This window comes from Labeo rohita, chromosome 5, assembly GCF_022985175.1.
Source record: "Labeo rohita strain BAU-BD-2019 chromosome 5, IGBB_LRoh.1.0, whole genome shotgun sequence".
In the NCBI taxonomy this organism is placed as follows: Eukaryota; Metazoa; Chordata; class Actinopteri; order Cypriniformes; family Cyprinidae; genus Labeo; species Labeo rohita.
In genome coordinates this window covers 28,691,858-28,717,206 of record NC_066873.1, presented here as the reverse complement: position 1 = coordinate 28,717,206, position 25,349 = coordinate 28,691,858, and the positions used below count along the sequence as shown (strand labels likewise).

General features: G+C 35.5%; 3 protein-coding genes across 7 annotated transcripts; all 3 read left to right on the top strand.

Moving 5' to 3' along the window:
* Positions 1-2,846: 2,846 nt before the first annotated feature.
* Positions 2,847-7,150, top strand: si:ch211-215c18.3 (uncharacterized). Of its 2 annotated transcripts, none has more exons than XM_051110690.1 (4): positions 2,847-3,280; positions 3,685-3,765; positions 5,459-5,875; positions 6,099-7,150. In XM_051110690.1, exons 2-4 carry the CDS (start codon positions 3,726-3,728, stop codon positions 6,203-6,205), a joined length of 564 nt encoding a protein of 187 aa, XP_050966647.1. In that variant the 5' UTR covers positions 2,847-3,280; positions 3,685-3,725; the 3' UTR covers positions 6,206-7,150. The 2 variants fall into 2 exon arrangements, with proteins under 2 accessions (XP_050966647.1, XP_050966646.1); XM_051110689.1 differs by having other exon boundaries at positions 5,456-5,875.
* Positions 7,151-9,975: 2,825 nt separating this feature from the next.
* On the top strand, positions 9,976-19,339 carry usf1l (upstream transcription factor 1, like). 4 transcript variants are annotated; one of them, XM_051110687.1, is made up of 11 exons: positions 12,890-13,007; positions 13,462-13,523; positions 13,764-13,810; positions 14,513-14,631; positions 14,708-14,833; positions 14,922-15,063; positions 16,998-17,052; positions 17,147-17,205; positions 17,348-17,442; positions 18,467-18,595; positions 18,730-19,339. In XM_051110687.1, the coding sequence occupies exons 2-11, from the start codon at positions 13,519-13,521 to the stop codon at positions 18,814-18,816; spliced, it is 864 nt and encodes a 287-aa protein (XP_050966644.1). In that variant the 5' UTR covers positions 12,890-13,007; positions 13,462-13,518; the 3' UTR covers positions 18,817-19,339. The 4 variants fall into 4 exon arrangements, 1 of the variants encoding a protein (XP_050966644.1); XR_007827819.1 differs by lacking the exons at positions 13,764-13,810; positions 14,513-14,631; positions 14,708-14,833; ... (4 more) ...; positions 18,467-18,595; positions 18,730-19,339 and adding exons at positions 9,976-10,052; positions 10,346-10,412; positions 11,532-11,614; positions 11,798-12,118; positions 12,332-12,434 and having other exon boundaries at positions 12,539-13,007; positions 13,462-13,487; XR_007827818.1 differs by lacking the exons at positions 13,764-13,810; positions 14,513-14,631; positions 14,708-14,833; ... (4 more) ...; positions 18,467-18,595; positions 18,730-19,339 and adding exons at positions 10,293-10,412; positions 11,532-11,614; positions 11,798-12,118; positions 12,332-12,451 and having other exon boundaries at positions 12,539-13,007; positions 13,462-13,487.
* Positions 19,340-21,227: 1,888 nt separating this feature from the next.
* f11r.2 (F11 receptor, tandem duplicate 2) lies at positions 21,228-25,024 on the top strand. The gene is made up of 7 exons (XM_051110686.1): positions 21,228-21,436; positions 22,083-22,145; positions 22,333-22,449; positions 22,584-22,724; positions 22,832-23,034; positions 23,602-23,704; positions 24,404-25,024. Exons 1-7 carry the CDS (start codon positions 21,394-21,396, stop codon positions 24,616-24,618), a joined length of 885 nt encoding a protein of 294 aa, XP_050966643.1. The 5' UTR covers positions 21,228-21,393; the 3' UTR covers positions 24,619-25,024.
* The last annotated feature ends 325 nt before the right edge of the window (positions 25,025-25,349 follow it).

Below are 25,349 nucleotides of genomic sequence, written 5' to 3'. Positions count from 1 at the left end.
AAATCACTGTAGGCCTATATATAGCCTTATATGAATGTGGGCTGCGGTCAGTTTTACTTAAATATAGGCTATCTGTTACTCTGAATAACAAAGGCACAATATTTCACCTATATTTTGGCATTTTGTTTTCACACAAGTGAAACATTAAAGTAGACAGTTAATGTTTTCTATGTATATAAAATCACTTTTTTGATACAGACACCAAAATGGTTTATAAATAGGTCATGGGTTATTGGATTAATACGTTAATAACACACATTAGCCATAATATTTGGAATTAGATCAAAGAGTAACTTAACTCAAACTCTTTGTTCACTTTGTCTAATAGGTGTAGTTTTCTTATAACCTGCAATGTTAATACAAAACTCCAGTTAGACTTTTTGTATTAACAACGCAGGGCATAGACTAAAGCAAACCACACACCTAGATTTAAAGCGAACAAAACTACTGGAATTTCCTGTGAAGAAGCTGTTCATGCACTTACATGTATTTATTGTACTAAAAGTTAATATACTAGTTTTGAAGAATCAAGCAATGGAAGATTTGAGGCAGACACTTAAAGGGTTAGTTCTCTCAAAAATGAAAATTCTGTTATGAATTATCCTCATGTCATTCCAAACCCGTAAAAGCTTTGTTTGTCTTCGGAACACAAATTAAGGTATTTTTTATGAAATCCGAGTGCTTTCTGACCCTGCACAGACAGCAGCACAACTACTACATTCAAAGCCCAGAATGATAGTAAGGACATTGTAAAATAGTCCATGTGACATCTGTAATTTTATGAAGCTAGAATATTTTTTGTGTGCAAATAAAACAAAAATAACGACTTCAATCAACAATTGCTTCTCCTCTGGAGACGGCGTTCTGACATAGGATGTCCATCTCTCTTAGTTAATTTGTATATTTTGGTTCAAATAAATAAGGCTGGGAAAAAAATTTCAAATCATCCTCTCTGTCAAAATCTTAAGACATGCTTACGAAGACTGTTTTATGTACAGTGTGCATCTGCTTCTGCTTGTAAACAGTGGTTTCTATGTCAAAACACAGGCTGCTGCGTCAGTAGCATCACACACATGCGTTGTGGTACTCTTGTGATCACACATCAAAGACTGACACGAAGGAGAAGAAAATGTTGAAAAATTATTTTTGTAAGTATTCTCGTAGCTTCATAAAATTAAGGTTGAACCACTGATGTCACATGGACTATTTTAACAATGTCTTTACTACCTTTCTGGGCCTTGAACGTGTTAGTTGTGTTTCTACAACATGGAAAGCTCTCAGATTTCATCAAAAATATCTTAATTTATGTTCCAAAGATGAATTAAGGTCTTACAGGTTTGGAACGACATAAGGGTGAGCAGTGTTGGGGGTAACGTATTACAAGTACGCGAGTTCCGTAATAATATTACTTTTTTCAAGTAACCAGTAAAGTAACGCATTACTTTTGAATTTCTAAGAAAATATCTGAGTTACTTTTTCAAATAAGTAACGCCAGTTACTTTTTTCCCCATTTATTGATTAACAAGTTTCCTGTCCATGAGAAATTTCTAATTTTTTGTTTCTAATTTCTAATTTCTCACAGAGTGAAAATTCAACCTATTTTCTAGTCTATTTTTTGAATGTATTGTATGAATCTTATTTAGATTTTTTTTAATGGCATAATTCAATATTTTAGTGCAGGAACAGATCTCTCTCTGGTGTTGTATGCCGAATTTCTCCATTTATTTAATCAGTTTAAAGTCCTTCCCTTTCGTACAATTGACTGCACATCCAGATTTGCAGATTCAGACCTTCATCTAATTAACAACTAATGGATAAAACAAAATCCCCAACCTACTTTTTTTTTTTTTTTTTTTTATTTAGAAAAATCACTTGGATAATTTGCCACAATAGGCTAAATGACTAACATTTTTTAACCTAAAAAATGACAGATTTTGTATTTATTTATTTAACTTTTTTAAAGAAATGTACAGTATTTTCAACTGATAAGTTTATTTAATATTTTGTATTTTTATTGGATTTTATGGTACTATGGTACTAATTATTATTATTTCATGGAATAGTTATGATCTGTTAACCATTACCTGTTAAACACTTTCTGAGAATAGACCTGAAAATGAAATTTTCAAGTTAAGATGTTGTATATCTTGAATGCTTTGGAGCACAGGCTTAAGTTTGGTCTCTATTTAAAGAAGGCACTTAGCAAATTGCTGACATAAAAATTAAGTTTAAAGAGGCAAGCAAAAAAAAAAATATATATACAGAAGCAAAAACACAGGAAGTTATGATGACATTGGTGGTGGAGACTGAAATGTGGTTGATAACCAGTAAAGTAACACATTACTTTTTGAATTTCTAAGAAAATATCCGAGTTACTTTTTTAAATAAGTAACGCCAGTTACTTTTTTCCCCATTTATTGATTAACAAGTTTCCTGTCGGGAAATTGGGAGTAAACATGATGTTACTGTATTCTAGACTAAATGTGAACATGCATTAATTCATCTTACTTACAAAATACAGATTCATTTTTATATTAAAAACAAAGAAGCAAGCCCTGCCCAGATGTAAAAAGTAACGCAAAAGTAATGTAATGCATTACTTTCCATAAAAAGTAACTAACTTACTTTAGTTACTAACTTAGAAGTAATGCAAAATTGTAATGCATTACTTTTAAAAGTAACTTTCCCCAACACTGAGGGTGAGTAATCAATGACAGAATTTCATTTTTGAGTGAACTAACCTTTTAAACCTAAACTCTCTTCACCTCCATTGCACGTAGAAGTGTAACTGCAGCTCTTAATTTCTAGCATACAGCGACCTCTGCTGGTGGAAATCTTAACACTGACAAGCTCAATTTCTCAAACCTGCTGCGTGATCATTTGCGCAAATTCCCACAGATGACTAAATATAGCCTATGTAGGCCTATGGGGTCTTTTGGAAGTTACCACGTCCTTAATAATGTCTAAAAAGGGGTTACATTTATAGCCACAAGCGCAGACATAGCCCGCCTATCTGTATAAGCGATGTAAAGGGTGTCCACTTATTTTAATAAAGGGGAAAATTTAGAAGAAGCCATTCAAGATTAGTCAGAGACACGATTGTCGCCGTAAGCAGAGTTGATATTAGTGCATGCAGGACCCGGTGGCTGCGGTCTGTGCTCGACTGTGTTGAAGCTGCCGCTTCCTCAGCATCAGCATCTCTCCATCGACTCGCATCTTCTGGAAAGCTCGAGTGTCCTGACGTGCAGAAGAGGACACGGCCGAATATATCGGCTTGGAGGTAACAGAAACATTATCTTTTAGCTATATGGCAGCATGTATTTGCATGTGTTTTTAGATGCTCAAGCGTTAGTTTCAGTAAAAGAAACATGTAAACAGAATGACGTGAACTATCCTTGAACAGATATGGGATGGGTCGGTCTGCGGTATGCGGTAATTTAGTGCGAGTTTTAACCCGACGGAATTTGTTACTTGCAGACCCCTATTTTGAATAGACCAATGTTTGAAAGCTGTAGAGAAGAAATATGGTAGAAAGATGTCTGATACTGAGATATCAGGCTGTGTCACCTATAAAATGGTGGGCCACATAATGACCTTTGAATCTCTCCCAGGTAGTGTTTAATGTTTTGGAGCTCATGCGTGCTTTTTGTGTAGGTCCAACATGTTTAACATTTTTCTCCACAGTTGTTTAAAGAAGGAAGTTTAGAGCCTGAACAGAAGAGGCAATGAAGTCTAATCCTTCAGTAGCAGCTTGTTTTGTGTTATGTAAGTAACATGTCTTTTTTTATTTTAATTTTAGCGTGAAAATTAAGTAATAAATACAGGCTTCTTAATAGGACTTAACAAGTCTACTTAAAATAACATTAATACAGAAAGTTCCATTTACGTAAATGTTGTGAGAAGATTTGAGGGCCTGTAGCTATACTGTATGTAATTAGGTAGCTAAAATGGTAAACATTGGCTAACAAATGCGTTATCTAAAATATTTTAAACAATTCTTTGAAATTTGTAGTATAATTATTATTATGACGTCATTTGAACTAAACAACTACATGGAATATTATACATGGAAAAGCTTTTAAAATTTTAAGGCAATTTATATTTAAAGAGGTCATCGGATGCTAAATTCACTTTTACATGTTGTTTGAACTGAAATAAGTGTTGGCAGTGTGTACACATCCACCCTATAATGATAAAAATCCACCCAGTGCTTTTTTTTTTAATCTCCATAAATTATAACCACTTTTACAGATTAAGCCGTTCACAGATTCTTGGCGTAGAGTGACGTAGTTTTGCACAGGCCCCTCCCACATCTGTTGACAGACACTGGCGTTTTAGCATAGACCCGCCCTGAGTGAGCTGTAAGCAGTCCGCCATTGTTTCAACACCATTTGCCTTTACCAAGTTTTGTACCATTTTGATGAAGTAAATTTTTTGACCATTTTTTGGTCAATGACAAAACAACACATGACAAAACAACACAAGACAAAATGACAAAACAGCACAAGAGGGTTAAAGCATGTTTTGATATCATGTGAACAACCAACCATATAAATAATCAACGTGCAGCAGGAAGTAGAGACACCTGATCCAAACATCCCAAGGTTAGAGAGTACAGAAAAAATACTGGCCAAAGTAATCAGTTCCAGTTCCCCTTCCTTACATTTGCTTCTCCAAAAATAGTTTACACTGTGTAGTCTTTTTTTTGAGTGCTCATAACACTTTTCCATGTATATATTAAAAATGCTACATATAGGCTACATATACACTACTAGTCATGTTTTAAAGATTTTTAATGTTTTTAAAGAGGTTTCTTCTGCTCACCAAGCCTGCATTTATTTCCAAAGTACAGCAAAAACAGTCACATTTTGAAATAATTGTTTTCTATTTTAATGTTTTAAAATGTAATTTATTCCTGTGATTTCAAAGCTGAATTTTTAGCATCATTACTCCAGTCACGTGATCCTTCTGAAATCATTCTAATATTCTGATTTGCTGCTCAAAAAAACATTTATTATTATGTTGAAAACAGCTGAGAGGAACAGCATTTATCTGAAATAGAAGTCTTTTGTAACATTGTAAATGCCTTTATCATCACTTTTGATCAATTTAATTTCTATAATTTCTGACTCCAAGCTTTTGAATTGTACTGTATAATGTTACAAATACTTATTATTTCAGATAAATGCTGATCTTTAGATCTTTCTATTCCTCAAAAAATTCTGAAAAAAAGGTTTTAAATATTGATAATAATAATAATAATAATAATAATAATAATACATGTTTATTGAACAGCAAATCAACATATTAGAATGATTTCTGAGGGATCATGCGACACTGAAGACTGGATTAATGATGCTGGAAATTTAGCTTTGATCACAGGAATAAATTGCATTTTAAAATATATTATATAAATCATATGTCATATTTTAAAGTGCTTGTGTTTTTTTCCCAGTAGCATGCCTGTTATGTATGGTGGGTGTGATCACTGCAACGAATCCATACCAGAAACCCAGCTTCCTGGATTTTAACTCTTGGTTCTGGAACACCCCTCGAGGGCCACAGATGTACTCCTGCATTACTTACATTGAGAAGAACCTCCGGGTTGACTGTGAATTCCCAGAGACCCACAAGATCCCTGGGCCATTCTGCGAGTTCAAACAGGACGGGCGAATCATGGGATCCACCTACCCAAACACCCCGGTCCACATGATCCCACCTATCGAGACCCGACGCCGTGCCAATGTGACCCTTGTGGAACCTAACATTTGTCGCCTCACCTGGATGCCAATGTCAGACGACCGTGCGTACACCTACACCTGCAGGGTTTATCAGGGCAGCACCTGGAAGGAGAACAGCATGGCATTCCACCAAAGTGAGTTTCAACATGCCTCAGCAAGACCTCTTTAACATATGCTAAAAGACAATAAATATTACCTTGTAGTTATGCAATGCCTGTTGGAGTTTAAATTAAAGGTGGTATCTTGTCACATTTTCTTCTTTCAAAATCTGTGGGCTTTCACAATCAATATGCTTTCGCAACCTGTCTGCTCTCAAGTCATTACTCAAGTTGTTCATAATTTGTCTCTCTGTTTCAGGAAATCTTCTGGTGTGCTCTGCATTAAGTATATTCTTTCACTCTGGACCTTTGATGGTCGCAGTCATTATTTCACTTCCCGTTTCTCTTGGGCTTCTGTCAGCATGACCAGACCTACAGTACATCGAGCAGGCTAAAACTCAAAGCCATTCTCACATTCAACTGCCTTCCACATTTTAATTTACATTTATATTTATTAATTTTTTTTATCTTACATGGTTATGTTGCCTTTTGTGTTGGTTTTTCTTTTTTACAGCCCCTACAGTTTGTGGAGATCATCATCATTACATCCTCAGGATTCACAGTGAATAAAAACACATGATGCATGTGATCCAGTCAAGTGTATATGCCCAAAATGCAGTTAAACATAAAAAGAACATTAGTATCCAATGCAAATTAGGGTGGTGAACATGTTCTTATCACCTAAAGACTTCCAACTAAATGCCATTTGAAGGTAGTCAAGTTGCAAACTACTATTGTTATACTACACTACTGTTCAAAAGTTTGAGGCCAGTAAGAGTTTTGGAAAAAAATAAAAACACTTTTATTCAGAAAGGATGCATTAAATTGATCAAAAGTGACAGTAAAGACATACAGTTTAGGTCAAAAGTTTACATACACCTTGCAGAATCTGCAAAATGTTAATTATTTTACTAAAATAAGAGAGATCATACAAAATGCATTATTTTTTATTTAGCACTGACCTGAGACATTTACATCTAGCCCACAAGAGAAAATAATAGTTGAATTTATAAGAATGACACAGTTCAAAGTTTACATACATTTGATTCTTAATACTGTGTTTTTACCTGAATGATCCACACCTGTTTTTTTGTTTTTTTTTTTTAAATGATAGTTGTTCATTAGTCCTTTGTTTGTCCTAAACAGCTAAACTGCCCACTGTTCTTGAGATAAATCATTTTAGATCCCACAAATTCTTTGGTTTTTCAACATTTTTGTGTCTTTGAACTCTTGAAAATCAACCCAACAATGACTATATGACTTTGAGATCCATCTTTTCACACTGAGGACAACTAAGGGACTCATATACAACTATTACAAAAGTTTCAAATGCTCACTGATGCTTCAGAAGGAAACACAATGCATTAGGAGCCGGGAGAACGTTTTGAATTTGAAGATCAGGGTAAATTGAACTTATTTGTCTTCTGGTAAACATGTAAATATCTTCTGTAGCTTCCGAAGGGCAGTACTAAATGAAAAAAAATATGTATATATGATATTTAGGCAAAAATTTTTTACACATCTTCATTCTGTTCAAAAGTTTACACACCTGGCCCTTAATGCATCGTTTTTTCCTTCTGGAGCATCAGTGATCGCTTGAACCTTCTGTAATAGTTGTATATGAGTCCCTCAGTTGTCCTCAGGGTGAAAAGATGGATCTTAAAATCATACATTCATCATTGGAAAGGATTCAAATACACATAAATGCTAAAAACTAAAGAAATACAAATATTAAGCAGCGCACTGTTTTCAACAATGATAATATTAAGACATGATACTTGAGCACCAAGTCTGCATATTAGACTGATTTGTAAAGGATCATGTGACACTGAAGACTGAAGTAATGAAAATTCAGCTTTGCCATCACAGGAATAAATAATTTTAAAATTATAAAACTATTTTACAATATAACTTTTTACTGTGTTTTTAATCAAATAAATGCCGCTTTGGTGAGCATAAGAGACAAAAAAAAACTCCTACTGACCCAAAACATTTGAACAGTAGTGTACGTTGATTTAAATATTTCGATCTAAACATTTACAGCCAAGAGTTTTATAACAGCAAATAATGCAGCTGTTTAACACAATCTATGAAATGATCATGTACGGTAAGATTAGTATTACTGAATGCAGCATGCTTGTCAGTTGCATTAGATGAGGGATGGCACCAAAAATCATATGCCGAAGCTTGAGATGAACAGGCAATATATTCTCTATTATAAGAAATATATATATTATTGTTTTGATATAAGGCATAGGACCTTTATACAGTATCACTTATGCGCTTCCTTCAAATCAAGTCATAGTAGCTAAAAAAGATATAATTTTTATTGCTGACATTTTTGTAACATTTTTAGAAATAATTGAGTGAAATCTTTGTAAGAGTAATCTGTAATCTCATTGATCAGTTGGCTGGTTTATCGATCCTTGCAATTTGTCCTGTGCAAAAATGCATTATACTAGTTTATCATTGTCTTGGCGCTTCTGTTCATCACCTCAATAAGGACAGCTCTGTCTGAAGGACATCACCACTGCTGACATATTATATTGCAACACTCACACATGATGCAACTAAATATTCTGTATACAACAATTCAAGGACTTTTTGTTAAAGGGAAAGAATAATACAGGCCTGGAACAGAGCTCAAGTGCATAAGAATGAGACTATTAAGTATTAAGTGAATATACTCTTACATGTATTTCTATGTGTCTTCCATTGCGCTCGCATGTTGCTGTATGCACATGCATAATTGCACTGTGCGCTTCCACACCATAACTGCTTTTCACACATGCTTCCTTGCACTAACCTTAAGTGCCTTAGGTTTACTTAAGGTATAATCTGAGCTTTAGAAATGTAGTGCTTTTGTCTGTTTAATTTTGACTCACAAGTACTGCACAGCAATATATTCAAGCACCAACATGCACATTCCACGCACTTATATTTGTGAGGAAAACCTTTGTCTTCCCATTGCTTCGTCTTATTTTTTGAAGGATCTATATGGAGAAATGTCACAGAAAACAATAAAGGAATGTAGAGCGTAACCTGTGCAGATCTTTTGACTTATCAACACACATTTGACAATGTAAAAGTGCTGGTATTTGTTATAAATGATTACAGTTGTTAGTTAGCTTCATCAGAGATTTAACTACATTGCATTTTATTGTAAACAGAGATGTTATATGCCAGAAACCCATTTTAGACAGGGAGTTTTAAAACAGAGGACTTCAAAAATATGATGATCCCATTCAGAGGGACGACCTTCCTGAAAATATAGCATAATTTTAAAAATATGTTTCCAATATTGTATATATATGCAGCCAAACCAAATAGTATTCAGACGCCTTTAACATGTTTCACATTATCACAGTTTATTTGCTATAGTTTAGAAAATGATGATAAAATATGACAAGAACTCAGAGTTAGAACAAATTCATCTTGAAAATGTCAGATAACATTGATAGAAAGGTATGTAATGGATTACAATCAACCAAAAATTTAGACAACTTTTAGTATGACAATATTTACACAACTATCAATAATATCACCAAGCAATGCTTAAGTCTGTTCAGTCTGTGGTGCAAAAAGGAAAAATGCTTAAGCAATGGTCAGGTCAAAGTGTGAAGAATTGTTGGTCCCAAATTTGTATCAGTTTTACTGGTAGTCCACTGTATTAAGATTTTTTTGGGTATAATATGTCATAGGTTACTTTTTTTTTTTGCTATCCTCACTATCCTCACATAAATGAACTATAGTGTCCTGCACCCACTAATACAAATATACAAATATCTCAGTTTACATTTACAAACATCCTTTTATAAGATTCAATGCAATATCCAATAAAACCTAATGATTCAGCAATAAATTACTCACTCGTGCATGTACAGTCATGCTTGTTACAATTACATTTTAGTAATGTCAGACTGGTGACGTTTTGTCTTTAAGTGGTGTAGTTTAAAACATCGTTACTTCTTTTTGGATCTTACCTAGGTTGCAGTAGGACTTTCTACTGTAAACATGAACAGATTCTTGAGGCAGCAGCTTAGACACACTGGCAGAACCCTCTGGAAACTAGGCACCTTTTCAAAAAGGGCAGTTCTCTGAACTTACAAGATGGAGCCCTTAAGTTTCCGAGTCTTACCGAATTCTGAAGACTCCTGAAGTATCCTGGTTTTGAGGGAAAAGCTACATTTGGGTGCACAATAAAATATCTGAGGTACCTTTAAAGATTACTGTTTGCGCAGTAATCTTTGCATTTTTACAATATTGCCAACTTTATTTACTATATGTCTAGATACATTTAACTAGGGATATCTTGTTATATATATATATATATATATATATATATATATTTTTTTTTTTTTTTTTTTTTTTTTTTGAACAACTTGTATACACACGTTTGAGCTTTTGGTAATGGGCAGGTCGTAGTTCTATTCCAATGACACAGCGTGATGTATATGGGCGTGTATCTCTCCTTACTTAATCCCATCATCACTCTGCCTTCTGTAGTGATCACTGAGGGAGTTGCCTCAATAACGGACCAACAGCTGCAGCATCCGAAAGCAGAAAAGAAAAGGTAAGAACCTCAACAAACTCATTTGCATCCCGCCTGAACATCTATATAGCGATATAAAATCAACGACGCCACTGGATGCTTAACTCGAGCGCTCAGAGGTCTGGTCCTCGTTAGTCACAACGCCACCCACCCTAAAAATGAGTTGGCTACCTTGACTTCTGTTCACGACGCGTTAAAGTGGAATTAAGTTGAAATAAAACATGCTATCCCAATAAATGATATCGTGAAGCCACTTTAACATTTTTAAAGAGTTGAACTATTTTTATTGCTGAAACCCGAACTGAATTTTTGCCAAAGAATGTCCCATGGCACATGTCATTTCAAAAGAATCTTCACGAGTTCAGTCTTGCCTCAGATAAAAGAGATGCACGGGGCCTTGTAGGGAGTTCTTGACATAGCCTGCCAGTCTAGTTTTTACGAGTCTCCAAGGGGTTTCTGACCGAACGCTGTGTGTGGTTTAGGTGAGGTTCATGTATCCGTGTGCTTTTGTTACAATAATACTTTTTACGTTTGTTTGTTTGTTTGTTTGTATGTGCTCAGATATGCCATGACCCCACCCATATTGAGAAATTCGCTGCAGTGGCAATATGAAAGCGCGTGTTTATAGTCAGTAAACATTGCCAGGAATATATCGTTTTTTTATTTCAAACCTCATGCGTATAAATTTATTAGTATGCATGCAGGTGGACACTTATTTAAAGTCCTGAAAAGTGACCCTGGACAACAAAGCCAGTCATAAGTAGAAAGGGTATATTTGTTGCAAACAATACATTGTGTGGGTCAAAATTATATATTTTTCTTTTATGCCAAATCATTAGGATCTTAAGTAAAGATCATGTTCCATGAAGATATTTAGTAAATTTCCTACTGCAAATATGTCAAACTTAATGTTTGATTAGTAATATGCATTGCTAAGAACTTAATTTGGACAACTTTAAAGGTGATTTTTCTCAATATTTTGTTTTTTTTTTTGCACCCTCAAATTCCAGATTTTGTCAGATATTGTCCTAACAAACCAAATGCTCTTGTTTTAGGCATGATACAAATAGTATACACTACTGAGGTGATCAGTATTAATATATTGTGTTTTGAGTGACTTGTCTTGTGTTTGTTTTCCAGGTTCCACTGTGTGCACATATATATGCAATTTACTCTGGTCAGGATGATGTACTGTGCTGCCTTTGCAACCTTCTTCCTGTTAGGTAAATTTTGTTCTCATAGTTTTCATCACGTGTTTATAGAAAAGAGAAGAAAAGAACTTTCATTGTTCCTTATTTTCTTCCTTTTGTGTATGAATATCTTAGAACTCATCTAAACCGTTTTTTTACCAGTTTAAATGGTTCAACAAGCTTGAGGCTAAATTGGCGTTATCATTTTTTTTTTAGGTGTTGCTTCTGCCCAGTCTAACCTTCAGCTTACAGCCTGTGTTAATAAGGAGCAAAACCTGGAAATGTTCTGCAAGTTCACTCCAGATTCAGACCCCAAGCTCCCGAAGAATTGCTACTACACGACAGAGAATAAGGTGGTTGGCTCTACTAACAGCACCCAAGTCCCAGACAGCACCTTCAAAAACCGTGCCAATGTTTCCATTGAGGAAAACACGTGTAAACTTCTTTTGAAAGGATTCTCAGATGACAAACCCAAAAGCTACAGCTGCTTCATTAAACAACGTGTCGAACAGTCAGCCGCTCACATCGTGGACAAGAGTAAGACCATAAAACTTTAACATTTATTACATCTTGCTTTTGTTTTGGCAACTTCACTGTGTTATAATTATCAACGTAATTGTAACATGATAGCCTTGGTTTTTAGTTGTTTTTGGGACCTCTGTGAAATTTTATAATTTATTTATTCTATTGTAATGAATCTGTGACCGACAGATGTTGATCAGCCTGCTATATTGTTTTTTTTGTTTCCAGGTAAGCTTCAGACCTGTTCTGCCTGGTGTGTCATGCAGCACAGTGGAGTGGCGCTCCTGCTAGCTTTCCTGACTCTCCCACTATTGTCAGAGCTTCTCTAAATGTACATTGATTCTCTTGGTACAACACCACTTCCCTAAACCAAATTATAAATCCTCTAACTACATCAAAAATAACAGTTAATGAAATCTGTGTTTCTACCCTCAGAAATGATGAGAGATGAACAGACAGGCCGACTTCAGACTTCAACTTTCAATTGTAACATATTTATGCACTGGTTTGGGTGATGCTGATGTCAAAAACACTGTCGTGTGATGCATGTCCCTTAAATACCATGTAAAATGATGTACCTTGGATGTGGGATTATGTTTTATAAAGTAAAGTGAATCCACTGTTTGCCATTATTTTCAAGTATGAATTCTAAAATAAAATTAAGGTCGTGTTTGGATTGGGATCATATGTTGATGTGATGAAAGATGTAATGTTTTAGCATGTGTATTTGTTATAAACATGCCCTAATAAACTTCTTTCAATACACATAAAGTAAAATGATGACGTTATTGTGTATGGCGCCCTCTCGTGACTAACATTAACATTAACATTAAAATTTAGAAAGACTGCTGCACAGGCGTAGAAAGGATATGTTGCTTACACGTTTGCTGCTAAAGATAAACAGGTAACTCTCTATTAAATGTAACTAAGAAATGTTTTTGGGGAAACGATAATATGGATTATTATTAGTCATACATACAAACTTTTTGGCGGGGTGGTTTTCAGTCATCTGTCTTAGCTTAGCTCAAATGCTAATGCTGCTTTGTGCCGACTTTTGTTTTGCTTCTTGCCAAGTTAGTCGAAGTTATTCTAATGCCAGTGATATAATATCACGGTTATATGTAAAAACGAATGATCAGTTCATAAAGTGAGCTATCTATAGCTTTGCAGGCGGTTTGTCAACACATTGGTGTGATGGGACTTTTAACGCAGCGGCGTAAAATACACAAACCACGCCGACGTCACACCTGCTTTGAGTTGTTGGACATTTTAAGAGCAGGATATACGCCAAGTCCCCTTGTATAAGGATTGGGTATCAAATGCGCTCCTGTTGTTACTTGCTGTTTGTTTTTTTGTAGTGAATGTTACGTTTGAGGACCACAAAGCTGAAGCCCAGACTCCAGTTTGCTTAAAATATGAAGTGAGTTTCACCTTCACTTTTATACTTGAGTCACACCTTAGCTTCATCATTCAGTTAAAATCCTCACTCCTGCAATGTTATCTGAAGCGATTTTATATTCTCTGAAAAGACAGAGTGTTAATGTAAGTGTGAGTTTTGTAATGTTTATTTTAAACGCTTATGCTTTAATATAATGTAATATAAACATTTAAGTAGATACGGATGTGTAGCATAAATATGCGTTTTGTTTCCTTTTTTTAGAGAACAGTCCAGTCCTGATTCTGAAGATTCTCCCATACTGCATGACGGTGAGATGCTTATATTGAACAGTCCATAAGTTCCTTTGTCATTCTGGGTCGTAGTGTGTTTAAGGAAATGAACAACATACAAATGCTTTGTTGACAGTCTGGCTTTAGTTTCAGTTTAGTTACCGCCTGCATAGCACCATCTAGTGCTAAACAAAATATGAAGTACATGTGCCTGCACATCAAGAAACAAACTTCAAATTTTCTTTAGCAAGAACAAACCCATCAGTAGGTTCAGTAGGCTGACCATACATCCTCTTTTCTTAGTTGCCTAAAATGCATGGGTTTTGGCTTTGTTTTCCTATAGAGGGTTTGCACTTCTTCTCTCTTTTGATTTGTTAAAACTTTTGGCAGTCTATAGTACACCTAATTTTCCTGGTATTAGTACAGCCCAAAAAAGACAATAATTGATCATTTTCAGCAGCAGTAATCAGCAAAATGTGTGAGTTTCGTGCGGTTCAGTGGCATTGTTTACCTTCAGTGCCACCAATATGACTGGTTGATGACGCGTCATGAAAACACTATTGTTTTCAAACTTTGTGAAGGTTATGACCAAAAAGACCATTCTATAAAAAAAGCCCAAACCATGACATTTTAGGCTGCTTAGAAATCAAATAACTTCATGTTGAAATTGACATGATAAATCTACATCCCGTTCTTTTAGGAGTTACTCAAAAATAACCTGTGTGTGTGCTACTTTACCAGGTGTTTCTGAAACAGTAGATGACCCACTGGCTATCGCAGCCATCCAGTCAGCTGCCACATTTTCCTCAGATCAGCAAATTAAGTATCATCTTGTAAAGACGGAAGGAACAGGGGGTCAGGTATGTGTGACGCATGTATGCATAGTAATGTAGATCATGAAATATGATGATTAATCACTTGACTTCCGTGGTTCAGGTAACCTACCGCGTGATCCACGTGGCTGATGGGCAGGTAGAAGGACAGGCAGATGGGGCTGCAGCAGTCAGTGTGGTGACTGGGTTTCCCACAGTAACACAGGCAGCAGCGCCGGCTGTAACCCAGGTATTACTTGTTTTTAACGGCAGTTGAAATTCAAGCTTGTTGTTGAAACCTTTCTATATCAAAAAGGTGGTTGTCCATGTATTTACAGGCTGTTATCGCTCAGTCTGAGAGTCTAGAGGGAGAGACGTCTGAGACTCAATACTACTATCCTGCCACCATCTCTGACACAACTGCAGGCACCATGGTAACCAATCTCCACACAGCTGATCTATCTCAGCCAACCCCTGCAGGTAATTCCAAACTACATTTACCGTAAAATTAAAATTCTGTCATTAATTACTCAACCTCATGCTGGTCCAAACCTGTAAGACCTTCGTTCATCTTCGGAACACAAATTAAGATATTTTTGATGAAATCTGAGACTTTCTGACCCTGCACAGACAGCAATGCAGCTGGCCCAGAAAGGTAGTAAGGACGTCGTTAATATAGTCCATATGACATCAGTGGTTCAACTTTAATTTTATGAAGCTATGAGAATGCTTTTTGTGTGCAAAGAAAACAAAAAAACAATGACTTCACTCAACAATTTCTTCTGTTCCATGTCAGCCAGACATCTTCAGACATGTTTACCAAGACTTTTTTATGGAATCGATGCTATCAAGGGGAATCGACTACCCATTCAGAGCCGTTTTCAGTTCAACAAAGCTTATCCAAACAAAAGGCTGCATCATATTAAGGCTGCATCTAGGCTGCTGTCATCAAATGTAGCTGAATGTCGATTCACGAAAATAAACTGAATGGAAAGAGACGGTACTGAGCTTGTCTCGGTTTGAGGATGCAGCCTTCCGGTTAAGCACCCATTAATTTGCCTCTTGCTCGCTAATATTGATTAGAAGTCTGATTCGTTTCCACAAAAAGGTTCTTTCGGATAGAACGTTTTAATGAACCAGTTCAACCAGGTTCAGAAGTTATTTATGGTGGAACTGGCTTATATTGTCCATAATTTTGAGCACTGCATGACAGAAAAGGTCATGATGTGATCGAGGGTCTTGATCCTATTTCCATCTTAAATAAAATGCTATGTTTTTAACCTTTCTTTCAGCCAATGATAATTCTGAAAGAAAACGCTGAGAGCACAGATCAGTGGCCGAGAGTGCATCTGATTGACGGAAAAACCACAAGCTCATCAGTGTTGTTGTTAATGTTCTGGTTATTTTGTTTCAGTGTATACCGTTGAAGTAAACATCATTTAGCTGAACTGTGCACATGTCTTGTTCCATTTATGCAATAAACGCATGTCCACTGGTGCACTGTGGGCTATGACTGATTTCATGGGCAATGCAGACAAAATTACAATTTAAATACAGAAATGCTTCATATTATGATAAGGCTTCTTTCTAAGACCTTTATATCCTACAGTCATGGCGAATTAGGTTCCTCCAATCTAAATAAAACAAGAACTGAAAAAGAATTGAAACCAACAGTGAGGAATTGATTCTTGGAATTGAATTACATCGATTTCAGAACCAGGATTCAGAATCGGACTCCATTCCAAAATGTTCGGAATCTTACAGACCTAGTGTCACGTATGCATCATGGTGCTCTTGTGAATGCTCGGAAACATATCTGAAGATTTTGACACAAAGGACGACTTTCAGTTTTTTTTCCCCAGCCTTACTTATTTGAACCAAAATATACAAATGACGAACTAAGAGAGATAGCCTTTCTTTGAAGAAATTGTTGAATAAAGTCATTATTTTTGTTTTCTTTGCACACGAAAAGTGTTTTTGTAGCTTCATAACATTACAGTAGAACCACTGAAGTCACATTGACTATTTTAATGATGTTCTTACCTTTCTGGCTCTTGATTGTGTCAGTTGCGTTGCTGTCTATGCAGGGTCGGAAAGCTCTCAGATTTCACCAAACTATCTTAATTTGTGTTTAAAGATGAACGAAGGTCCTACGAGTTTGGAACGACATGAGGGCGAGTAATTAATGACAGAATTTTCATTTTTGGGCGAACTATCACTTTAATGTCGTTTCTGGTTCTTCTGAAAAGTGTAATAGTGATGCATTTCCTCTATGAAAATTGTTCACTTTGCCAAATGTATCATCATTTAAATATAGCTAGCTAAAAGCTGTAAGTTACCCATTTTTAATCCTATTAATTATATCATAAGTGTATAGTTTTTAGATTCAGCTGGCTTTCTTTCTTTTCTTGCAGGTCAGCTCTATGTAATGATGTCGCCTCAGGACGTTCTCACCACAACACCACAGAGGTTGTTCTCTTATATCACATACATAAAGCCACATGTCCAATCACAGTAATCTGTTTCTTCCAAACATCTTCAACAAATCCTATATTCTTCACAGTAAGTCCGGAACACCGCGTGGTTCCAGGGATGACAAGCGGAGAGCTCAACACAATGAAGGTTATTTTGTGTTTTGTTAGAAATTAGCAGCTCCACAATATTACTCTATCCCTGCTGCACTATTTCATAATAGACTGGAAAAGATTCATCTTTAAAAGTGTTGTGGAGTTCTGTCTGAGTGTAAACTTTTTTTTTTTCTCAGTGGAACGCAGACGCAGAGACAAGATCAACAACTGGATTGTCCAGCTTTCCAAAACAATCCCTGACTGCAATGTGGATGCAACCAAGAATGGTCAAGTAAGCTTAGTTGGCACAAGCAACAAGCAGTGTCCAGTTTGAATATTTTATTCAAAAGTATAATGTACGGTGTTATTGTAGTAGTGTATAGTATAACGGGAATACTTTACATTTTTATTCATATTCTGAATTTGTTTTATTTTATTATTATTATTATTATTATTATTGTTGTTGTCTTAGTTTTTTAATTTTTTTGTTTTTTTTGTTTTAGTTTTAGTAATTAGGGCCCGAGCACCAATGGTTCTCCAAAATGAAACACATTTTTGAGGGCTGAAACTCGAAAACTAATAAAACTTTGCACACTTCAAAAGTGGTGAAATTAATTTACATCTGATATGGGTTTCAGAAGTGGCTGTGGCAAAATGGCTCGATAGCGCCACCTATAAAATTTCAACGAAGTGCCTTTCAAGATGTGTTTCTCATATATGTACGGAATTCGGTAGATGCATGTGACACACCAATACCTACAAAAAAGTCCTCCGGTACGAAGTCCAAACCCCAACAGAAAGTCTCTTATTTAGAATTTTCTCTGCAAATTTTTATGCCGTTTTTGGCATTTTCAGGTGTTGTATTTAAACAAACTCCTCCTAGAGCAGGGGTGTCAAACTCAGTTCCTGTAGGGTTCCAACCCTGCTCCATCACATACTATGCAGTTTTCAATTAAACCTGAAGCACTTGATTAGGTGGATTAGGTGTGTTTAATTAGGGTTGCATCTAAACTCTGCAGGGCTGCGGCCCTCCGGCACCAGAGTTTGACACCCCTGTCCTAGAGATTTAAGCAGATCAACACCAGATTTGGTGAGTGTCATCTAAAGCCTTTTGCGATGTTAAATTACGAAGATCTTACGTTTTCGTTAAAGGGCGTGTCCGTGGCGGCCTGACAAATTTTGATGTTTCGCCATGAAATGGAAAGTTGTTATAACTCAGGTGTACAATGTCCGATCTGCCCCAAACTTCACGCTCGATAATACTCCTGACCTGAAGAGCTCTACATGCCCATATTCTGTTCTGTTCTTCTGTGTAGAGTAAAGGTGGGATCTTGTCCAAGGCATGTGACTATATCCAAGAGCTTCGTCAGAGCAACGCACGACTGGAGGAGGAACTTAATAGTGTGGATAGACTGAGGATGGACAATCAGCTTCTCAAACAAGAGGTATTTCCACTATATGCACATCTGCTGCTAATAGTACTTCTGAAGTCAGATGTCTGCACTTTGTTGCTCTTTCATTTGCTTATACATTCAGTCTTTCTCTCTCTCTTGTGCCTTGCCTCCACCTACACACACAGATGGAAGAGTGGAAATCAAAGAATCAGATGATCAGAGCACAGTTAAGACAGCACGGCATAGTGGCAGCATCAATGGACTCTCAGTGAAGAACTGCAGATCAACTATAAGCTTCTCCTGCTGTTTTCTTGTCAATCATTCTGTTTATCCAGCTTTAAAATGACATGTAAGAAGTCATTCTTACTGTGGGTGATCACACTTTTCTTTTTGTCTCCTTCACTGTTCACTTCACAAAGCCTTTGATTGTTTCAGATTATTTTCAGAGTGATCTGGTATTTTAACTGCACTGAAATTGTGTATAATTGTCAGATCTGTATATTTGTAGATCTGTGTCTAAAGAATCATTATACCCTTTTTAGGACTACTGTGATGTTTCAGGTTTTTTTTTTTTTTAATTGAAATGTGTTTACAACTTGGTGACCTTCATTGTGTTCTTTAAGCAACATTTTATTGTTTTATGTATATCTATTCCATCATAAGTTGTTGCTGAAACCATTTCTTACGCAATGCCTTGACAATCAATCTGGGCCAGAGCACCAGCTATAAAAGTTTGGTAATTTATATTGCAATTATGAAATGTAGACATCCCAGTAAATTTACACGGTGACTTTACATACCATTGTTTGAACAAATCTTTATTGAACTTATATAAATGCTCATCTCTATTTGACGACATTGTAAATGGAAACACTGGTAGGTTTCTTGGTTTCCTAATCTCATATGTTTGGTGAATAAGCACAAGTACACAGATTTAGTAGAACTGAGACATGATTTCAAATACTGAATATCAAAAATAATTACAAATCATTAAAAAAGAAGCTGTTGTACTAATTTAAACTTCAGATTTTATCTGTCGGTACAGTAGCTTCACATATACTGTTAACAAGAGCTGTGGTAAATTCATACATTCATTTCGCCATTAATTGTAGTAATCCAGTGAGATTTTTGTTTGCACAAGGAGTCTGACAACAGCCAGTGCTCCACACAGAGATCTGATCTCATCTTGATCTAGTCTGTCTGGAATGACATGAAGATACAGAACAAACGGAGACTAAATCCAGAAGATCTGTGGCAACGTCTCCAAGATGTTTCAAAAAACCTACCCGCAAAGCTAAATGAATAACTATGCGCACCTAGGGCAAAAGCTGCTTTAAATGCAAAGCGTGGTCACAATTTTGATTTAATTTACTTAATAGAAGTTAATTGATAAAGAAAATTTATTTATGACATTATTTTTAAAGCATTCTCATTTTACAGCATTTTTACACAAGTGCCTAAACCAGTACTGAGGCTTTGCAGGTAGGTTTCTTGAAGCATCTTGGAGACGTTACCACAGTTCTTTTGGATTTAGTCTGTCTCAGTTTATTCTGTTTCCTCATGCCATTCCAGACTGGCTGTTATCAGACTACTTGTACAAACAAAAATCTGAATTATTACAATTAATGGCGAAATGAATGTTTGGAAATTTACACTCCTACTGACAAACTACAGCAAAAAAGAAATAACTGATGTAAAACAATTTTTTAGCTGGTGAAAATACTAGTGTTTTAATCATTTTGGCCGCCACTGTAAATTATCATATAATTTTTTATTTCAATAATGCAAGTAAAAAATATTTCAGGTTAAATACAAAGGCTTATATAATGAAAACAAATTTTTAATTAAAAGTATAAGTTAAACAGCACCATTTGGAAATGTTGCAAGTTAATGTCGTATTTTAATTGTAACTTTAATTTTAAGTTAATGTCATATTTTAATATATATGCAGTAGTCAACATTTGAAGTGGATCAAAACCTGTCATCAAAGCTGTCCTAAAACCAAAACAATACCTATTCTTGTTTTAGGACAACTTTAATGGCCTTTTTTGATCCACTTCAAATGTTGACTACTATATATATATATATATATATATATATATATATATATTCTGCTCCACAGCTAGTCATTAAAAAATGTTCTTTTTACATTTCTAGTGGTGAAGAGGGATAATGAAAAAAAAAAACAATGATATCAAAAATTCCATACACTTTTCTTTTGTTTTTACACACTAGTCAGCATTCAGGATTCATGATTGTAATGATATTTGTAGTGGAAACCATTAGAATTTTCTGTGAAGGTTCTATTGTTTTTTTCAGCTTTGTCTTAAGATATGACAAGCAATATTTCAATTTTAATTTAGTTATTTCAAAGTCTTAATTTTTTATTATTAAATGATTTTTCACAAAAAAAAAAAAAAAAAAAAAAAAAACTATCTTAATCTCTAACTTGTTTGCTCACCCTTGACATGTTTGTTCCTGTACATCTTATCATGTGGGTAACCTACCAAGTATGTACAGTATATATAGAACACAAAGACCCATATAGAACAGTCTGGACTCCTAAACAGGGTTCATTCTGAGAACGATTTCCAATTATTTGACTACCCTTGAATCTGTTTACTTTCATCGCGTCATGCAGCTGGAACGTCACAGTGTAGCGTTTCCAACCAATCACACACGCGGTACAGGTAACACAGTAACCTAGTAGCCTTTCAAGCTTAACTTCTCAAAGTTTATAGAGACCTAACAAATAAACAACTGCAGTAAAGTTCTGTTAAAATAATCTAAAAGTTATCATTTTAATAAGACAAACATTCTAGAAGATTTTGTATCGTTTCAGACTGGATATGTTGACCTTCGTCTTTGTGTGCCTCTCTATCTCAGTTACAGGTGGGCTACTCCATGGTTTCAGTATTTGTTTACACAATATGTATTTTTTGTATCGCGTCGAATTATGGACTGCTGTCTTCTGTCTGTGAATAATTCAGCCTAAACTTTGAATGTTGAAAATATTTTGTTAATACAGTTTCCATCAGTGTTTTCTACTGAATTCATAATAATTTACTGATCCGTATAGTAGAATTTATTGTTTTGATTAGTTTATTTGGATGCTATAAGTACAATAACAGAAAACGTGAAAATCATCACTGTGCACCGTTCACAAATGTGGCATAATTACACTAACTGATCAAATACTATTATAGAAAATAGTAAAATAACATACTGTTTTAATACTTTTGAAGAGTAATATGTTTCCTTGAATGTTGAAGTACTCATTTACATTGTTTCAGCAATAATATATTATATTTTTATGAGTCTGCTTAACAGGTTTCGAACTCACATGTTAATTTTCTTGCCCTGATGTTTCTGTTAAATGGAAAAATAAGTGGCCGGCCTTGATGAAGATAGTCTAAACATCATTCCAGTCTGGATATGAATGTTAATGTGATTTCTAATCCATTTAATGCATTTCATGCATTTCAAAGATTTCTTACTGATGTAATTAAGGCTTAAAAAGCTCTCTTTCTGTCTACAGGCCTGAATGCCGCTTTTACGGTTACTGTTGGTAGTCCCTTAGTAAAAGCAAAAGAGAATGAGGGTAAGTTTCACCTCCTTTTTCCTGTTTATACTTGTCTTTTAGTTACACCCTGTTTGTTTCTGTATGGCAGTAATCAGCTAAATAAAAATAGTGAAAAAAAATTGATGTATCTATAGGTTTTGCACTAGAGAATAGTAAAAACTGTTTTGGATTATTAAAGGATTCAGTTTTTGATGTGATTTTTCAGGAGCTGACTTGAAATGTTCCTACACTGAAGACTTCGGAGTAAATCCCAGAATAGAATGGAAGTTCAAGGATCTCAAGGGCTATGTGTTTTTTGTCTACTATAATAGAAAGATAACTGGTATGGATAAAAAAGGTCATGCAGTGTCATCATTGTAACCTTGCAGTAGCATTTGCTTATTGTGTGTTGATGTGTCTTGTTGAAATGAACATGAAGAAAAGATATAGCACTGCTTATCCTTTTTCTTTTTGTAGCTGAATTTGAAGGCCGTATTGCTGTGTATAATGGAGGACTTCTAATTAAAAAGGTGACACAGGCAGACAGTGGAGACTATGACTGTGAGGTTTCTGGCAATGGTGGATATGACGAACAGACCATCAAGCTTATAGTCATCGGTAAATTTGAGTTGTAAAAAACGCTTATTTTGCAAAGATTACTGCTTTGATGAAATAATGTAATATGCCAAACCTTGTCATTCCCACTGTCATTCCCTCGACTACAGTGCCTCCTTCCAAGCCTGTATCCAGAATTCCTTCATCAGTCACAAAAGGCAGTAACGTCAGCCTGACCTGTTTTGACGCAGATGGCTCCCCTCCATCCACCTATAGGTGGTACAAAGACAACACTCCACTCCCTGAGGATCCAAGCAATTTCCCCAATTTTAAGAACCTCACCTACAAGATGAACATTTTTAATGGTACCCTGGTGAGTGATCTGCGCACACATATATATATATCAAGCAGACCATGTACACCCTTTCAATGGTATTCCCTGGTGGTTGTGGCCTCTTTCATAGGATAATGCGCCCTGCCACAAAGCAAAAATAGTTCAGGAATGGTTTGAGGAGCACAACAATGAGTTTGAGGTGTTGACTTGGCCTCCAAATTCCTCAGATCTCAATGTAATCAAGCATCTGTGAGATGTGCTAAAAAAACAAGTCCAATCCATGGAGGCCCCACCTCGCAACTTACAGGACTTAAAGGATCTGCTGCTAAAATCTTGGTGCCAGATACCACAGCACACCTTCAGGGGTCTAGTGGAGTCCATGCCTCGATGGGTCAGGGCTGTTTTGGCAGCAAAAGGGAGGCCAGCGCAATATTAGGAAGGTGGTCATAAAGGCCGACACAGCAAATGATTGAAAATCAATTGTCAAAACATATTCAGTACTTTGTATTGCTATCATTTAAATGATAGTATAATTCTAGGCTTATACCTTGTCATTGTATTGAAAGATAAATTATATTTGTAAAATTGGTTTCTTTGTGTGATCAGGAGTTCCCAAGTGTGTCTAAAGTGGATACTGGCTCATATTTCTGCGAGGCCAGTAATGGAGAAGGCGCCCCACAGGCTGGTGATGCAGTACACATGGAAGTCTGTAAGTAACATTGTCATTGCTTTCAAATAATAACTGCACATTTACACACTAAGTGGCAGCTACAGGTCTTCCAGAGTCACCAGAGGATGCACTCTCAATGTATTATCAACATATTATCAAATAAATTGTTATTTTTCATACTAGTCAGTTCACTTCAGTTGTCACTGCTCTACAAAACTTTACGTAGCTATTTCCACATTGTCATGTTTGATTAGATATTCCGCCTCATTTATTTTAATACAATGCTAGCCATTAACCTAACTGTAATTGCGTTTCAGCAGAATATAATGTTAAAAAAAAACATACTTTTTAATGAATATCTTGTTACATATGTTCAGAAAGAATGAGATATTTAAAAGAAACAATACAGTAACAGGAGGACAACCAAACATTATACATAAAAAGACAATAGAAAGTTATAGAAGTGTATGGAGAGGAATCTTACATGTTTTGGGGAATCATCGGAGTCAGTGAGAGCAGGCCAGAAGAAACATCACTTCTGATTGCCATTATCCCAGCTCTACTTGGAAAATCTTGTGAGTGTTGTTTTCCTAACTGATCGGTAGCCAAGAAAGCTGTTTTAGTACCTTTGATTTAGATAATCATCACTGTTTGGATTGTCTATAACTCAACAAACTATGTGTTTTAATCTCTCTGTAACATAACTACTGTTTGGCTAATTTTGGTTTTGTTATATAGATGATGAGGACAACAGCCAAGTGTCAGCTGTGAAGGGCAGCTTGAGCATGGAGACCCAGAAAGTCCTAAACATGAACACCATTAACCGCATGGTGGAAAAACAGTATGGTGTATACATGTTGCAAGAGGTGAAACTAAAACTAGAGATACAAAAACTAGAATTAGAAATAACCAAGTTAAAGCTGGAGCTGCAAAAACTTGGACAAGAACCTTAAATACCATTCAACATCACTGCTCTGAATCCATGACTTTATTTCATGTCATGATTTCAGATGTTTTTAGTCTTAATTGTATATACTGAAAGTGATTAACTAGAATCTAGGATTTAGCATTTTTAGTACTATGTTCAATATTTTCACCTGTATTTTGCATTTACATGCATTTGTCAGACATAAAATGCAGATGAATTTTTTCTCCGGCCTGTGAATTCCGAAGCTGGTTCTTCAAGCACTTGGCCCTCCTCCGGGTCTGAAAGTGCAATACTTTACCTTAAAGAATTTAAATTTGAGTATTGTATCTAGAAATGAAAATGACAGATTATGTTGCACAACTTGTCTTCAAAACACCTTTCAGTAGCATTTAATATGGCATGCCTTAAATAAATGGTATGGATTACAACTATACTGTTGTTACTAATTCTGTTGTCTTCAAGTTCATCAGCAGCATTGACTTTTGATATGTAAACAACTTGCATACTGTATGTGAAGTAGAGCTGCAAAACGATTAGTTATGATTAATCGATTCAGAGTAAAAGTTTGTTTACATTTTGTTATGTGTACATATATATATAAATACACACATGTATATATTTAAAAAATTGTATGTATTGTATGTAATTGTATACAATACATTAACACTTGTATATAATGTATATTATATAAATATTTTACATATTTTCAACATATTTTAATATATACATGTACACCTTAATATAGACATAGGGCCC